Here is a 16892-nt window from a genome sequence, read left to right on the forward strand (position 1 = left end):
ACTCTTTTCCTACCAGGACTTTTTTTTTTTTTTTTCGGTCCCAGTGGAAGAGGATCAAGTCTTAAGACCTTTAAACTTCCATGTGCACCAAAGAAAATGTGATACAGACTGAGGAACATTCTGGGGTTGTGATGCCTGCAGAGTAATAGAGAAGGGAGCCTTTAAGACCCATGGCCCATTTTTCTGTATAATCAGAAGACAGATTCCTGAAGAGCAGAGGTCAGTAAACTTGTCTATAAAGGGCCAGATAGCAAATATTTTAGGCTTTGCAGGCCACATAACGGTCTCTGTGGCATATTCTTTCTTTCCTTTAAGAATGAAGAGACGGCGGGGCAGTTGGGTGGCTCAGTCATTTAAGCGTCTGCCTTCCGCTCGGGTGGTGATCCCAGGGTCCTGGGATTGAGCCCTGCATCGGGCTTCCTGCTCAGTGGAGACCCTGCTTTTCCCTCTCCCTCTGCTGATCCCCTTGCTTGTGCTCTCTCTTTCTCTCTGTCAAATAAATAAAATCTTTTTTTTAAACACGAAGAGACCAGCTGAAGTCTGGCTTTAGCCTGAAGGCTGTAGCTTTCTGATCCTGCTGTAGAATGTCAGTTTTTGGTTTCCTTTATCTGGCTGGGGTTCTTTTACAGGATGAGTGCAGAGTTTCTATGCTTCCTGAAGAGAGGTATTCCCTTTGTGTGAGGACTGGGATTCATGGACAGGGTCAGGTCACTTCTGGTGTTTACTGGGTCAGCCAGTGTTCCTGGACAGAGTGAGGACAGGGATTCCTGTAGTTTCTATAGCTTTGTTCCTTTCCTGAACCAAGCAGGGATTTCTATACAGGACAAGACAGTTGTTTCTGGAGAGCTCCAGATTAGGGGTTCCCATACAAGTTCAGGATGAGGCTCCTTAGACTGCATTAAGAGTTTCCTATGAAGGGGCACCTGGGTGGCTCAGTCGTTGGGCGTCTGCCTTTGGCTCAGGTCATCGAGCCCCGCGTCGGGCTCCCTGCTCAGCGGGAAGCCTGCTTCTCCCTCTCCCACTCCCCCTGCTTGTGTTCCCTCTCTTGCTGTGTCTTTCTCTGTCAAATACATAAATAAAATCTAAAAAAAAAAAAAAAGTTTCCTATGAAGAGATCAGGTTGTCCAGTTCAGGGTCAGCACAGGTGTTTCTGTACAGGTTCAGAGCTATGTTAACGTAGACAGTAGGAACAGGTGCTCATGTCTAGGATTCAATCAAATTGTTATTAATTGGGCTAAATTTTTTTAAAGATCTTATTCATTTATTTATTTGAAAGAGAGCGAGCAGGGGAAAGAGCAGAGGGAAAGGGACCAGCAGACTCCATGCTGAGTATGGAGCCTGATGTGGGGCTCGATCTCAGAACCCTGAGATCATGACCTGAGCAGAAATCAAGAGTCGGATGCTTAACGGCTAAGCCACCCAGGCACCCCTGGGCTAAACTTTTTTTAAAGATTTTATTTCTTTGAGAGAGCACGAGCAGGGTGAGAGGCAGAGGGAGAAGCAGACTCCCCGCTGAGCAGGGAGCCCGACGTGGGGCTCGATCCTGGCATTCTGGGATCATGACCTGAGCCGAAGGCAGATGCTTAACTGACTGAGCCACGCAGGCGTCCCAGTTGGGCCAAATTATGCTAGCTGCTGTAACAAACCCAGAATTTTAGAGGATTAACAAATAAATGTTTATTTCTTACTCATACAAAGTCCAATGTGTATATTTATTACTGATCATTCAGGAACCCAGGCAACTTCCATTTTGTGGCTCTGCTCTCCTCTGAATCCTTAGAGTTCTCACTATTGAGCTGGTAGATGGGAAAAGAGAGAGAGTGAAGGATTCCATGAGAGATTTTTATGGGCCAGGCTTGGAAGTGGTGTGTATCACTTTGCCCATACTCCATTGGTCAGAACTCTGTCACATGTCCACATCTCACTGTAAAGGAGATCAGAAAAGTGAGTGAGCTTAGGAGAACACAGGTTTGAAGAGCTTGTAGCACTGCCTGCTGCAGGATTCTATAGACCCCACAGAGCTGTTCTGTCCAATGTGGCAGTCACTATCCACAGTCAGAATAATGGTTCCTGTACAGTGTGAGGGTGGGGCTTCCAGGACAAGGCCGGGGCCAGGGCTGTCAGAGAGAGTCACATCAGGACATCCTGTTTGGGGTCAGGAGAATGTTTCTAGAAAGCAAGGTTAGGAGTTCCTATAAAGGATCAGGCCAGAGATTCCTGTGAGTGGAGTTAAGGATTTCTGTTGAGAGGAAAAGGTTTTCTATGGAGAGTCCAGTCAGAGGGTTCCAGTAACAGTTGTAGGCAAGGCTTCCTGTAGGGGTCAGGGCTGTGGAGCTAACACATGGTAAAGAGAGGAAGCCCTGGACAGTGTCTGGGTAGGGGGTCCTGTGCCAGGTGAGGCCGTAGGTACCTGTATAAGCTGAGGTCTAGGCTTAAAGTAGAGGATCAGGACAGGCATCCCTGCCACAGGGTCAGGAAAGGTTTTTTTTTTTTTTTTACTTTTTTTTTCTTTTTTTAGGAAAGGGTTGTAAGTTCAAGTCTGAGGTTCTTGTTAAGAGTTGGATTACAGGGGCGGGGGGGAGGGGGGCGGTGTGCCTGGCTGGCGCAGTTGGTTAAGCGTCTGACTTGGTTTCGGCTTAGGTTGTGATCTCAGGGTCCTAGGATGGAGCCCTACATTGGGCTTCGTGCTCAGCAGGGAGTCTGCTTAAGATTCTGTTCCTCTTCCCCTGCCCCTCCACCCCACCCCACCCCCTCGCACTCACTCGTGCTCTCTCCTCTCTCTCTCTCAAAATCTTTTTTTAAAAAAAGAGTTGGATCATGGGTTCTTGTGGACTCTACAGGTTAGGGTGTGAGATCAGGGATTGTTGCGCAGAGTGACATCAGGGGTCATTGTCAACAATGGAGGCAAGAGCTTCTGTAGTCAATCGGAGTTCCTGAAGCGGTTGAGGATGGAGTTTCTGCAGAGAGAGCTAGGTCAGTGGTTCAGAACTAGATTTTATTGTGATGGAAGTGTTTCTAAAATGCTATCTGGAGGTCTGAGCTCCAGTACAGTGTGAAGACAGAAATGTCCTGTCCAAGGTTAAGGCAGGATTTCTATAGAGAGATTGAGACTAGTGAAGAGGGTCAGGACAGGTGTTTCTTTTTTTTTAAGATTTTATTTATTTATTTGAGAGAGAGAGAGCACAAGCAGGCAGAGGGGCAGAAGGAGAGGGAGAAACAGACTCCCCACTGAGCAGGGAGCCCAACGTGGGGTTCTATCCCAGGACCCTGGGATCATGACCTGAGCCAAAGGCAACAGGTTAACCGACTGAGCCACCCAGATGCCCTAGAACAGGTGTTTCTAAAGGGGTGGCACAGGGCTTCCTTACAGTGTGAGCTCAAAGATTCCTAACTGGGCTAAGTCCAAGGTTCCTGTGCCAGGGGAGGACAGGGCTTCTTCCGATGCAAGGTGAGGGCTGATGCTCCTGTCCAGGGTCAGCATGGGTGTCCTGTTACTAATTAGAGAAAGGGTTCCCTTAGAGTGTCAGGCGAGGGCAGCTGTTCTGGGAGGCAAGGGCTGGGGCTCCTGAGCAAGGTAGGGCCAGGCACATGTCCAGCACAGGTTCTGAGAGGGGTTTCTGCTCAAGATGCGGACAGGGGCTCCTATAGGGTGAGAGGGCTGGGGTTCTATGGGGTGGCCAGGCAGGCAGGAGGCTTTTACAAAGACCAGGGGAGTTCTGGACAATCCCTGTAATGAGCGTGGACTGCCGTGATTCTGCAGCGGGCCAGCATGGTGAGTAGCTGAAGGAGAGCTGTCCTTGAGGACATCTGCCTACCCCTGCTATGTTCAGGATCTGAGGGCCCGTGGTCCTCATCTCTGGGGCTCTGGGGGAAAGCCATAAAGAGAAACTGCCCAAAAGCAAATTCAGATGTGAATGGATTGAGTGAGTGATGAGAGCGAGAGAGAGAGAGGCAGCCCAGTTAAGTGTGAGCAAGACTCTTGTGGGGGAAAGTGGCGTCCAAAATCCACTCCTTAAACTCGGTGTGGTCAGGGCAAGTAACGCCAGTTTTTTTTTTTTTTTTAAAGATTTTATTATTTATTTTTATTTGACACAGAGACAGAGATAGAGAGAGCACAAGCAGGGGCAGCGGCAGGCAGAGGGAGAGGGAGAAGCAGACTCCCTGCTGAGCAGGGAGCCCGATGTGGGGCTTGATCGCAGGACTCCGGGATCCTGACCTGAGCCGAAGGCAGCCGCTTAACCAACTGAGCCACCAAGGCGCCCCCAAGTAACGCCAGTTCTGAGCCTTACTTTCTCATTAGTAAAATGAAAATGTAAAGTGCATAGTATACTTTTCTTTCCTCGGAGTTTTTTTTTTTTTTTTTCAGGTGTTCATGAACCAAACCAACTGAAGCTTCCCAGCCATTGCCCGATCCACAGTAAACACTCAGCGAATGGGGCTGTTTGCTATCAGGAGCTGCTGGGTAGTATGGAGGCTAAGCCACAGAGCCTGGCTTTTCCCCCCGTCTCCCGCTGTGTGGCCCCCAGCGAGCCACTTAACCTCTCTGTCACCTGACTCCACACAGGCTCCTACATAAGGGTTTTCCATTTTGGAAGAACAGATACCCCCCTGGGGGTGAGAAGTGGGCCCAGGTGAATAGGTGCGTTGGTGAGGGAGTTGGCCCTATGGGGAGGAGCTCTCCCACCTACGGGGTCTAAATATCACCCCCAGAAGCTATTTTGTCCTTCTAATCTTCCCCTCTCCTCTACCATTTCCCACAGAGCTGCAGGCTGAGCTGGGCCAAGAGAGATAAGAGATGACTGACAGGGAAGGCCCCCCGGACAACCCCGTGGTCCCGCACTGGCCATTCTGACCTTCTTGATGGCTCCCATTCCAGCCCCCCCTTTCCTGTCCCGCATATGTCTTGTGTCCTCTGGAAGGGGGTCCCTAATGGAGGCCCAACTGAAACTCTGCATGTTCGTACTTTCCACGAACAAGTACACACAGAGCTGCTCAAGGCCGTCAGCCACTCAGAGACACTGGCCTGGCACACACCACGTGATCTGCGCTCCCAACATGCGTAGACTTGCAGAGAAATGCTGCCAGTACCCAACCGCCAGAGCTCCCCGGACGTGCAGACCCCCGCGGTCCTGCTGTTATATCCTCCACACGCCCCCCCACCCCACAGCCTGCGTTCAACATTCCAGAAGCGTCTGCTCCCGCCGTCTCCTGGTGTCACGCACCCTGTCTTGGAAAGCCTCACCCCCTCAGTCACACGCTGTATCTCACCCCATGGTATGTGGCGACCCACGCCGTCTCAGGCCACCCGGAAGCTGTCACACGCAGCTTCATGAACAGTGTTCACAATTGCACGTCGCAACCCACGATCGTGAAGTGTCACATAGGCGGCGGCCTCAGCTTCCCGTGGCCATACGCTGCAGCCAGACACCGTCCTCAGAGACACCCAGACATGCAGCCTCCCTCCCGTTGTTCTTGATTCAGTCCCACACAGGCTCACACCTCTGCTCTTAGGACTTTGGTGGTTTTATTTTACAAAAGCTTTGAAGGGCCAGGCCAGGGGATGGCTGGGGCCCAGAGGGTTGGGTTGTATTGACTGTGGGTTACATAGGAGAGGGACCCCACCGCCACCCTGAGGCCATGCTCTGTGCCCTCAGGAACTCAGTGGAGCCACCACAGTGGTGGTGGTGGTGGGAGGAACGGGACCTGTGGGGAAGGAGCCTGCGGGGGAACCCAACAGGGGTCCCGGGAAAGGCATGAGGTGGCTCACGGGCCCTGACAGCACCACGGGGCCCAGGCCTTGGTAGAGATGGGCAGTACTGGGTGGGCCCAACGTCAAGCCGGTGGCCACCTCCCCACAATTCCCACTCCCGCTGCCCCCGGCCACCACCATGAAGCCACCAGCCGGTCCCTCAGCTGCTCCTGTACCTCCCAGACTTGACCCTCGTTTCTTTTTCCCTTTTCCAGACGCCTTGCGGTTTCGAGTCTGGATACCATCCTTCCGCATGGTCAGTGGTCGGTTCACCTGCCAAGAGGGAGGCCGTGAGTGTTTCCCGACTCCAAATCTTTACCTCTCTGTCTTGACCAGGGAGGCCGTCTCCGTCCCACCTCGTTAAGCATGGACAATTGCTTCAGGGACTAGGGAGCGTGACCCTGATGTGGTGCAGGGATTGTCCTAAGGAATCCCAAGGTTGTGAGGCCCTGAGCTTGGGAAAGCCTCTGAGGCTGATGGAGCTGCCTCCGGTTTCGGGGCAGGGGGATGGAAGTTAGCGAATGGCTGGGAAGGAGGATGAAGGAGCTCGAGGAGGGAGGAGGGGCAGGAGGTCGTGGAAGGGTGCGAAGGGATGAAGGAGGGAGGGGTGAGGGCCAAGGAGGAGGGGAATAGAGAGGGAAGGAGGGGGCAGGAAAAGTGGGGGAGGAAAGGGAGGGTTATGAGGGGAAGCAGAGGTGGGGGTAGAAGAGGAGCAGGGGAGGAGGGCAGTGGGATGACAGGAGGAGGGGGGAGGCTGGCAGGGGAACGGGACAGGGCAAACCTGGTGTAGCTTGTAGTAGAGGCCACAGGCATTGCACACGGGGTCCCCGCTGGCATTCCTCCGCCATAGCGTCGTGGTGGTTGTCTGGCAGTTGGTACACTGGGTACCCGCCCGCTTGCTGACAATCTAGGGGGAGAGAGAATGTGAGGATCAGCCCACCGCGGGGGTGGGTGGAGGACCCGAGAGGTCAGGGTCAGGTTGAAGGCAGGGCTTCCCGTGCAGGGCGAGAACAGATGTACTCACGGGACGATGACCGTGGGTTTTCTGCATGGGGCAGGGCCTCCTGGCCAGGATAGGGGATTTTGGTATTGGGGGTGAGACTCCACCAGTGATTCCCAACTTTGACCATACATTGGAATCACTCAGGGAGTCGAAGGCGATCCTGAGGCCCAGGCGGCACCCTAGGCCAATGAAATCTACACATCTAGGGGAGGGCGCCAGGCCCCGGTGGTTCAGGGTGTCCTAAGGTGAGTCCCATGTGAAGCCAAGGAGGAAAACACTGCTGCGCAGGGACAGGACGGGGTTCCCGCACGTACCCTATGAAGGTAGGTCGAGGATAGGCACGCCTACGCAAAGCTGGGTGCCCGCATGGCTGGGGAAGGGATGGGCGGGGGGCGTATGGGTTCTCGTGGAGCAGGAGGACCAGGGGTCCCTGTACAGGCCGAGAACAGCCGTCCCTGGGGCAGGGGAGGCGGGCCCGGGGTCTTACCAGGCGCTTCTTAGGCCGGATGAGGGGCCTGTTCTGGCCATTCATCTTGTGATAGAGGCCACAGGCATTGCACAGGTAGTGGCCCGTCCTGTCCCGCCGCCACAAGGGAGTGGCTGTTGCTCCGCAGTTCACACACTCCCTGGCTTCTGATGGGGTGGACAGAGGGGGTGGGGGAGCCCAGGCTCAGCCCTGCTTGGCCTTGGACGCCCCCCCACCTCAGCCTCCCCGTTCCTTTTTGGGGACCTCACCACAGGGGGGCAAGGGCAGTGTCCCACGAAGCTTGGGGGAGGAATAGGCCGCTGGATTGAGGGGGCTCCCAGTGGGAGAAAAGAAGGTACTGGAAAAGTCAGGACCCCCATAGGCACTGCTGGGGACAGGGATGGATGAAGGCAGTGCAGGCCCCAGCGTCAAGAGGTCTGGACTTAGCCGCTCTGTCTTTAAGGTCTCCAGGAAGCTGCTGCCGCCTTTCCCATTGGGGTCTTCCGGGGCCTGGGGAGGGGAGTCCTCGCGAGTGGGGCACACGGTCGAGGCAGGATAGAGCCCCGTCTTGCCGTAGGTCCAGCCGGCGTAGGGTGAGCCCCCTGGGATCCCCTCCATACAGTTGAGCAATGGGTACACCTGAAAGACTATTAGGGTGGCGGGGTATAGGAAGGAAGGCGGGATCAGTCTAAAACCATCCCGCCTTCAGGGCGCAGTGCTGCCCCGCAGCTCGGAGGGAGCAGCCAAGTCTCCAGTCTTCCCACAGGCCCCCGGAGCAGCTGCTGGCCGTCGGGTAACTCCCGGGTCCCGAGCCCCACTGGTCACTCTGGCAGCTGCGGTAACCTCCACCCGTTTCCAAAGGGGCTTTGAGGATGCCCGTTGGGGTTCGGAGCCCCATGGGTCCCTTGACAACTAGGGCCACCACCACCCACTTCCGATGTTGCTTTCCAGTATGGCTACCCCAAGATGGCAGACGGGGAGCGTTGGCATTCCTAGGTCTGGGCTCAACTGGGGGAAGTGGCCATGTTCAAGATGACCTCTTGGTGGGATTCTGCCCTAGCTAAGGGTCACCGTGGCAGCCCGCGCTAAGACAGCCACCCAAAGGGGTTACCTGGGGAGTGCCTGTAGGCCTCGGCATCCCTGTAGTAGGCCAGAGCCGCAGCTGCAGCCGTGGCGGTGCTGGGGGCCGTGGAGGAGGCTGCTGCATCCAAGCCCTCCGGCCCAGAGGGGAAGAAGACCCCCGACTCTGGGGGCGAGGATACCAAAGCCGGGTCCACAAACTGGGGCAGGGGCTCTGAGGTCCCCAGGGCCCCTAGGCCAGGGAACTCCATGGGGCCTCGGGTGGGACCTGGGAGGACGGGAGAGGTCCTCAGACTCCAAACTCCTCCTCCCCTCCCCCACCCCCCTTCTCCGTCTCCAGCTCCACGCCCTCAGTCTTCACGGCCCTCTTTCCGTCCCCGAGCTCTCCCTGTCTTCCCCTCCATCATCCCCTCCTTCCTTCTAGTCCCTCTTCTCTCCTCCTGCTTCCCTTTCTCCTCTCGCCCTCCTCCCATCTCTTCTTTTCCCTCCTCCCACAACTCCCCTTCTTTCCCCTCGCCTCTCCCCCCCCCTTGCTCCTCTTCCCCCTCCCTCTTCTCCCCCCTCCCGGCCCCTCACCCCCTCATTCTCTCTTTCGCCGGTCCTCCCCCTCTCTCTACCCCCGCCTGTTCACCTCCTGCTCTCCCTCCTCTGAGCCAGCCGCCTCTTCCTCCTGTCCCCCTCCCCTCCCCATTTTCTCCTTCCCCCCCTGCCTGTCCCCCCCCTCCTTCTCCGTTCTTCTCCTCTCCCTCCCTTTCTGCTCATCACTTTCTCCTCTCCTCGTTTTCTCTCCCTCCTCCTCCCCTTCTCTCCCTCTAGAGGAGTCTGGGGGGGACGGGCTGGGGTGCAGAGCTACAGTCCCTTGAGCCACTTGTCACCCCTGGGACCTTGGGGTTTACCCTCTTGTGCTCCCCAACTTCATCCCTATCTGTTGCATATTTTGACTTTCTCAGAAACCCATGGTTTCCGGCTTGACTCCTCCCTCCCCCCACCTCCGTTGGGTCTGCACACAGGGGGCCCCCTCAGTTCCTCCCTGCTCCATGGGGGGGGTCATTACCCCCCACGGCTTATCTCTGCCATCCCCGCCCAACTTTTGAAATCACCCCAAGGCTACTGGCTTCCTCTGAGGAGGGGGACAGGTTTGCCCTGGGGAGGCCTACCATAGTTCTGCTTTCAGATTCCTTCAGTTCCAGCCAGCCCCAGGCCTCAGTTTCCCCATCTGCCAGATAGGTGGTGGTGACGGGGGCCCAGCTAAGACCTGTGAGATGGCGGCTTCGTCTTTGCCCCTTTGTCTCTGGCCTTCCCTGTGTGTGTATCTATGCCCCCGTGTCTCTCTCCTTGGGATACTCTCTCCTGCCCAGCCTGGCCCTCGATATTTCTGTCCCCTCTTTCTATGCTGCCATGATATGTCTTGTCCTCTCTCTCTGCCTTTTTTTTTTTTTAACTTATCTGACAGAAAGATAGAGAGAGAGCACGAGTAGGCAGAGCGGCAGGCAGAGGGAGAGGGAGAAGCAGGCACCCCGCCGAGCAGGGAGCCCGATGCGGGGCTCGATGCGGGGCTCGATCCCGGGACCCCGGGATCATGACCTGAGCCGAAGGCAGACGCTTAACCGACTGAGCCACCCAGGTGCCCCTCTCTTTCTCTGCTTTAACGAGTGCCTAATTTTTCCCCTCCCTTTCTCTGGCTTTCCATGTCTCTATCTCTGGTTGTCTCTCTCCATCTTTATCTCCGTGTCTTTCACCTCTTTCCATTTCAGTTCTTCCTCCCTCTCCAGTAGTGTCTCTGAATGTCTCTACATCTCTCCCACTCAGTCTCTTTCGGCTTGTCTCGTCTCTCTCTCTCTGTCTCTCTGTCTCTCTGTCTCTCTGTCTCTCTGCCTTCTGGCTTTATTTCCATGTCTGTCTTACTAGTCCCACATCCTTGCCCATGCCCCACTACACACAGCCCGGGTGAGGAGCCAGAAAAGCTACCCTTGCCCCTGACTTGCCCTGTGAATCTGAAGGCCTCAGTTTCCCTGTCCTTGGGGTGGAGTAACAGAGATACAGTAGAAGGCCATCTTCACAGCCCCAGCCTACGTGACCCACTGTGTGAACACGCTGAAGGTTGGGCTCAGGGTTGGGGGTTGTGCGGGCAAAGAGAGGAGCCCGTGGCCGTGTCTACCACCAGCCTCGTCCAGGCCCCGGGATCTCCTCTGACTCTCCCCGGAGTGGATGTCTTGCCTCCTCCTCTATTTCCATCTCTTTTCCTCTGTGTCTCTCCACGATTCTTTCGATCTGAGGCTCTCTCTTTCTGCGCTCTCTTTCTGTTCCTGGGTCTCTCACTTTCCTGCTATCTCTCTGTTTCTCCTTTCTTTTCTTTTTTTAAAGATTTTATTTATTTATTTGACAGAGAGAGACACACAGTGAGAGACGGAACAGTGGCAGGGGGAGCAGGAGACGGAGAAGCAGGCTTCCCGCAGAGCAGGGAGCCCGATGCTGGGCTCGATCCCAGGACCCTGGGATTATGACCTGAGCCGAAGGCAGATGCTTAATGACTGAGCCACCCAGGTGGCCCTCTGTTTCTCCTTTTTTTTTCTTCCTGTCTGTCCCTTGCTCTTTGTCTCTGTCTCTTTTTCTCCCTCTCTCTCTCTCTTCCTTTTCTGTCTCGTTCTTTTTGTCTCTGTCACCACTGTTCCTTTATCCCGCCTCATCTTCAACTCCCCCCTCCCCCCCAGTGATCTCCCTCCAGTCCCACTGCCCCACATCCTTGCACCTAGCACCTTGGCGGGTCCAGGGCTGCCCACCCCTCCTATGGCAGGGGCCCAGCCCCCCAGCCCCAGTTATCACTCTCCGGACAGAGATAAAAGTTTATCTCGAGGCTGGGGGATATGAAAGCTCCTTATCAGCTGCTCCACTAGAGTAAGTGCTGCCCTGACGGGCAGCAGGCAGCAGGCCGGCACTCTCAGCTCTCCCAAGGTCCAGCCCCTCACCCCAGGTAACATCCCTGTCCCAGCCCTCAAGGGAGGGTCCCTTGGGACTGAAGGGAGCAGAGATGGGGTCTGGGAGCAGATGAGTCTTGGGAGGCTTTGAGGTGGAATTTGAGGATCAGATGGGGTGGAGGAGTCAGGGAGGGGTTGGGGGTATAGCTGTAGAGTTTGGGGAGAGCAGATATGGGGTTTGAGGAGCAGAGACAAATTTGAAAGGTCACGTTTTGGGATCAGAAATAGGTTGGAAGAGGAGATCACAAGATTGGGGATCTGAGGTGAAGGTTGAGAGCCAGAGAGAACGTTGGGAAGCTGGGGATGTAGTTCGGGGTTCAGAGATGGATTCTGAGGGTCGTGGACATGTTTGAGGGTTCCGTGGGTTTTGCTGGAGCAGAGACGGGGTTTAGGGGTCAGAGGTGGGTTTGGACAGGCAGGAGTGCGTCTGATAAAGATGGATTATGGGAGCAGAAGAGGAGTTTGAGAACCGAGATGGAGTTGGGGTGGAGAAAAATTTGAGGCCAGAGGAGATCCGGGGGGCCAGAGACAACGTTTGGGGGCTGAGATGGGGTTTAGGGAAGGCGGGCGTGAGGAGGATTCATGTGGTAGAACAGACTTGGGGTAGTAGACTTGGCGTTTAGAGTGACAGACATTTTGGTGTGCGGGCAAAGGGCTGGGGGAGAGTAGTGGTTTGGGGCGCTCAGAGAGAAGTCACAGAGAACAAACTGGGGCTTTGAGAAGCACAGACGGAGATAAGAGGATGAAGCCAGGGTTTAGGGGACTGGAGAATTTGGAGCGGAAACCAGGATGGGGAGCAGACAAGGACTTGGGGAGCAGAAATAGGCATAGGGGAGCAAAAGTGAGTTTTTGGGAGAACTCAGAGACAGAAACAATTCCAGGTGCGTGAAAGCCAGATTCGGGGCAGAGCTAGGATTTGGGGGAGAAAGGCATGTTGTAGGGGGCAGGAATGGGGTGTGGGGAGCAGAGTTAAGCCATCAGGGGAACAGATATCTTGGAAGGAGAGGATGGAAGTCAGGGCAGAAAGAGGTCGGTTTTGGGGGGTGGTTTTAGGGCAGAGATGGGCGTTGGAAAGACAGATGGTTTGGAGGAGCTGTGAAGGGCTTCAGGGGCAGTAGACACTTTGGGGACCAGTGGTGGGTTGGGGACCCTGGAGCAGGCTGGCGGAGTAGCCTTGAGGTAAGGGACAGCAGGCCTGGGGTTTGCCTTGCTGGGGGCTCTTAGGGGGCTGAGACTGACCTGGGCTGGTTGGTGCAGAGGGTTCGGCCGCTTTGGGGATGTGGCGAGTTCAGTGTGATCCCAGGGGGTGTCCTGGCTGGCCTTGGCCTTTGAGGCTCCCTTCCTCCTTCTCTCCCTCCCTCCCTCCTCTCTCCCTCCTCCCTCCTCCCCAGGGAGTGGCTGGTGCCCCAGTGGGTGGGGCGGACCAGGGGAGGGGGCGGGCTCCCTGCTGGTGGGGCACCTCTTGGGCAGTGGGGGCCTTCCTCTGCCCCATCTGCCCACCCCACGGATTCTTGGACCCTGTTCAACTTGGGCTCCCGTGGACTTCAGTGTCCAGCCAAACAAAATGGGCTGAAGCCAAGATAACATAAAAATAGCAGATACGGTTTTATGACTCCACTAGGTTTCTCAGTGAGTGTTTCCAAAGCCCCTCCTGTGTGCTGGGTCAGGTTCGGGCTTGGCCACTTACGTACGTGAATCTTACTGGCCAACAGGGAGAGGAGGGATGTGACTGTACCCATTTTGCAGACGAGAAGAATGAGGCTCACAGAGGTTCGGTGGGATTTGAACCAGAGCCCATGGGACATTCTGATGACCCAGGCCCAGCTTGGAGGCTGGGCCGGGCCAGGGCTGGCGGGAGGCAGGGGCACACTCACTCAGTGCCCCACTGGGGCTTACGCCAGCTCTGGCCTGCCCTGGGGCAGCAGATAAGTCTTATCAGATGGAGGAGACTGTGGCTGTTGGCTCCGCGGTAACAGGCTGTCTTGGGACGGGGAGGGGGGGGCGGGGCTGGGGGGGGCACCCAGGGACAGCGGCTTCAACTTGTTGCCCGCCATGCTGCTTTGGAGGCGGGAAACAGGTGGGACCCAGGGTTGGTTTCTCTGTGGGTCCTTGAGGAGTGGGATAGGATTGGGGAAGGGAAGGAAGAAGAACTGAAGGGGTAGAGAAGGGAGAGAGGCAGATAGCAAGAGACAGAAGCAGAGACAGAGACAGGAAGGGGGAGACTCGGGCAGAAAAAGGGACACAGCTAGAAGGAGGCAGAGAGAGGGTACGGAGAGGGGGGAGAGATGCCAAGAGAGCCGGCGACAATTGAAGATCTACAGAGAGAAGCGAAGAGAATGAGAGACAGGACAGAAGGCAAAAGGTAGAGCCCGGAAGTGACAGAGGCTAAGGACACGGGTGGAGAACTTGGGAATGGAGACCGAGACAGAGAGAGACTCACGGACACAGTCTAGGAGGAAGTCCACGAGACCCCAGGTGTCAGTCTGGGGTAAGCCCTGGGCCGGTGGTGCTGGGGTGGGTGGGACAGGGCCATGTGGGTCGATGTGGACCCACGTGATCGGTGGCTCTGCCCTCAGCTGCTGAGAGGGACTTCCAGGACTCCCGCACCTCAGTCCCCACCTTTCTGCCCTGCCCCACCTCCCCCAGACAGGAACAACAGTGACGGCAACCGGTGTTTCATGCTGACACAGATCCCAGGCCAAGCCTGTCCTGAGCACTTGCTCCGTGTAAATTCAATGGACACACGCGCCCACACGAGGCATCCAACTCGGGTCCCCACAGAGCAGGGGTAAGAGCACCCAGTGGTGGCCCCAGGACTCCACAGGACGGAGCACCCTCCTGACCACCCATTCTACAGATGGGGAGACTGAGACCTGCCAAGGGCACAGGGCACTGACAGAGCCCTGGGTCAGTGGGGCCTGCTCCCCCACCGGCCGCCCCAGAAGGAGCTTGCTATCCTCCTTTTGCCTCCATGGGCCTCGTTGTCCTCAGAAGCAAAATGGGAGGTTTGAGGAGGAAAGAGAGCATGGCTATGACTCTGCATTTGTTGAACTCCTGCTGTGTGCCATGTCCTGTGCTGAGCCCTCCTAAGTAACAAGGGGGGTGAAGACCCCTATGACTTAAGGGGCGATGTTTTCAGGGCTTCCACTCTGGAGCCAGCCCCCCTCATTCATAGCCTGCCCTAGCCACGGAGGGGCCGTGTGGCCTTGGGCAAGTTACCAGCCCCCTTGGACCTCAGTTCCTCATCTATGGAGATGGGGTAATAATAGTGGCTACTCCATAGGGTGATTGGGACAGCTAAATGAGATTTAATCCATCAAGTGATTTTAACTCACTTGAATCTGAGATCTTAATAAACTTTAAGTACTCTTATTGATTTACTGAGTACTTACTGTATACAAGGGATAGTACTTGACCCTTTTTTTACTAGCACTACTAATTCCGGTAATAATGCTAATCAGTGTCACACTCATACCAATTTTAATTCCTAATCCTGATTCAAATATTGATACTAATTTTTTTTAAGATTTTATTTATTTATTTGACAGAGAGAGACACAGCGAGAGAGGGAACACAAGCAGGGGAAGTGGGAGAGGGAGAAGCAGGCCCCGATGCGGGGCTCAACCCCAGGACCCTGAGATCATGACCTGAGCCGAAGGTAGACGCTTAATGACTAAGCCACCCAGGCGTCCCGATACTAATCTTAATAGTGCTCGTAATACTGATATTAATTCTAAATCTAATTATTTTTCTAATTCTATCTACAACCGTACTAATAACGAATGCTAATTCTGATACAAATACTTTTTTTTTTTTTTAGCACTAATATCATCATAACAACTGTTAACCGAGCCACCCCAGGCCCTGTGCTAAGTGCTCTCCCTGCCTAATTTTATCCCATTCTCACCAGGTCTTTGTGGTATAAGTGCGTATAATTGCCCGTATCTTCCAGACGGGGAGCGGGCTCAGAGAAATGAAGATGTCTGTCCAAGGGCCTGTGCTCAGCTCTGACACTGATTTGCTGGGTAGTTCCCGGGCAGGCCACCCTCTGAGCCTCAGTTTCTTTGCCTAGATGATGGGTACAATCATAGAACCCACAGCAAATGTTGTTGAGAAGGCCACTTGACACGGGTCCTGCCCGGGACACCATAGAGGATGAACTCTGTAGTGGTAACTCTCTTCGTTGTTAGTTTTTATTAGAAACAACAGTTGCAATATTGGGAGCAAGGTAGGGAAATCTGTCCTCCTCAGGAAGGTCAAGCTGGAGGCATGTCTCAGACAAGAGTTTGGCCACTGGACTCAGCCACTGGACTCTTCTTCATAACTGGAGCAGAGAAAGGCCTTAGGAAGGGAAGTAAAGGGTGGGGAGTGGGGGCCTCAGGACCCAGGCTCCGTCAAGAGCCAGAAGCTCTGAGGCTCTGAGGCTCTGAGGCCAGGCTCACCCCATTCCCTCCCCCATCTCCGTGGAGGGGGCACAGGCACAGAAGTCTGCGGCGACAGTTCAGCCAGCAGGGAGGCAGCTGGGAGTGGGCAGATAAGGGAATCAGCAGGGCCAGGCCAGGCTTTGGGAGAGACCCAGAGGGTGGGGGTGGGGGTGGGGTGTCCGGGCCAAGCATCCCCTCTGTCAGGCCTCCATTTGAGGCTCAGCCCCAACATCCTCTCTTCCTGGAAGGCTTCCCTGACTGGTTCCCTTCTTCCTGGCATCTTCTGAGGTTCTAGAGCTTTGTCCAAGCCCATAGCATGTGAACTGTGCTTCTTCCAGATGAGTCCACCAGGCCAGAGGCAGAACCTAACTCCCCTTGGTCTCAATCGCGCAGGGAGGAAACATCAACCAAAGCCTGGCTGAGGAGTCCCACGTTTGTCTCAGAACTGAGCTGTTTTTGTTGTTGTTGTTGTTGTTGTTGTTTTCCTGAGAGAAAAGTATAAAAGATACTGTAACAAGCATTCACCTTGGTCAAACATTTTGCCGTATGTATTTGCTTCAGATACTTTTGAAAGAAATATATTCAGATCCAGCCGAAGTTCTTGTACAAAGTCCATTTTCCTCTCTCCTTCCACGACCTCAAGTTTGGTGTTTGTCTCCCTCGTGTTTTCATTCCATTACTACGTATGTATGTATCCATACACAGCTTACGATACCAGCGGTTTTCAGCTTGGTTTTGAACTTCATATACATGGAATCGTATAGTTTATGTTTCTTTTGTTCTGCATAATGTCTGTGACACCCACGTTGTTGTGTGTATTAATAGTTCTTTTTTATTGAGATGTCATTCGCATACCACAAAATTCACCCTTTGAAGTGTACGTTTCAGTGGTCAGTATATTCATAAGGTTTTACCACTATTACCACTGTCTAATTCCAGGACATTTTCATCACCCCAAAAAGAAGCTTGTACCCATTAGCAGACACTCCCTATACTATTATCCGCCTCCCCACAGTCCCTGGAAACCACCAATCTACTGTCTGTCTCATGGATTTGCCTATTCTGGACTTTTCATATGAACAGAATCAGAATATGTGGCCTTTTGTGACTGGCTTCTTTCACTTTGCACAAAATTTCCAAGGTTCGCTCACATTGTAGCATGGATTAAACTACTTCATTCCTTTCACTCGCTGAA

General features: G+C 54.5%; 1 protein-coding gene and 1 long non-coding RNA gene across 5 annotated transcripts; one reads left to right on the plus strand and one right to left on the minus strand.

Annotated features, from left to right (window-relative positions):
- Positions 1 to 1692: 1692 nt before the first annotated feature.
- GATA1 (GATA binding protein 1) lies at positions 1693 to 12636 on the minus strand. 3 transcript variants are annotated; one of them, XM_028113444.2, is made up of 7 exons: positions 12513 to 12636; positions 8330 to 8566; positions 7488 to 7865; positions 7240 to 7385; positions 6531 to 6656; positions 5926 to 6022; positions 1693 to 1924 (listed from the first exon to the last, which is right to left on the minus strand). In XM_028113444.2, the coding sequence occupies exons 2-7, from the start codon at positions 8547 to 8549 to the stop codon at positions 1896 to 1898; spliced, it is 996 nt and encodes a 331-aa protein (XP_027969245.1). In that variant the 5' UTR covers positions 8550 to 8566; positions 12513 to 12636; the 3' UTR covers positions 1693 to 1895. The 3 variants fall into 3 exon arrangements, with proteins under 3 accessions (XP_027969245.1, XP_027969244.1, XP_027969243.1); XM_028113443.2 differs by lacking the exon at positions 1693 to 1924 and adding an exon at positions 5269 to 5414; XM_028113442.2 differs by lacking the exon at positions 1693 to 1924 and having other exon boundaries at positions 5508 to 6022; positions 12513 to 12635.
- LOC114216783 (uncharacterized) lies at positions 10205 to 16883 on the plus strand. Of its 2 annotated transcripts, XR_015769465.1 has the most exons (4): positions 10205 to 11269; positions 13920 to 14061; positions 14822 to 14931; positions 16036 to 16883. It is a non-coding gene; the product is annotated as an uncharacterized LOC114216783 (long non-coding RNA). The 2 variants fall into 2 exon arrangements; XR_003610833.2 differs by lacking the exon at positions 14822 to 14931 and having other exon boundaries at positions 10212 to 11269.
- The last annotated feature ends 9 nt before the right edge of the window (positions 16884 to 16892 follow it).

The sequence above is a fragment of the Eumetopias jubatus genome, unplaced genomic scaffold (assembly GCF_037043125.1).
Source record: "Eumetopias jubatus isolate StellerSeaLion01/CBP00866 unplaced genomic scaffold, mEumJub1_p1.0 scaffold_11, whole genome shotgun sequence".
In the NCBI taxonomy this organism is placed as follows: domain Eukaryota; kingdom Metazoa; phylum Chordata; class Mammalia; order Carnivora; family Otariidae; genus Eumetopias; species Eumetopias jubatus.

Bases quoted from the DNA above. Each gene is read 5' to 3' on its own strand.
- GATA1 (XM_028113442.2), bottom strand. From the start codon at position 8,549: ATGGAGTTCCCTGGCCTAGGGGCCCTGGGGACCTCAGAGCCCCTGCCC. The intron at 7,866-8,329 runs GTAACCCCTTTG...CCACCCTAATAG, and splicing joins GGCCTACAGGCACTCCCCAG to TCTTTCAGGTGTACCCATTG. The intron at 6,657-7,239 runs GTAAGACCCCGG...CTCTCCCCCTAG, and splicing joins TCCGGCCTAAGAAGCGCCTG to ATTGTCAGCAAGCGGGCGGG.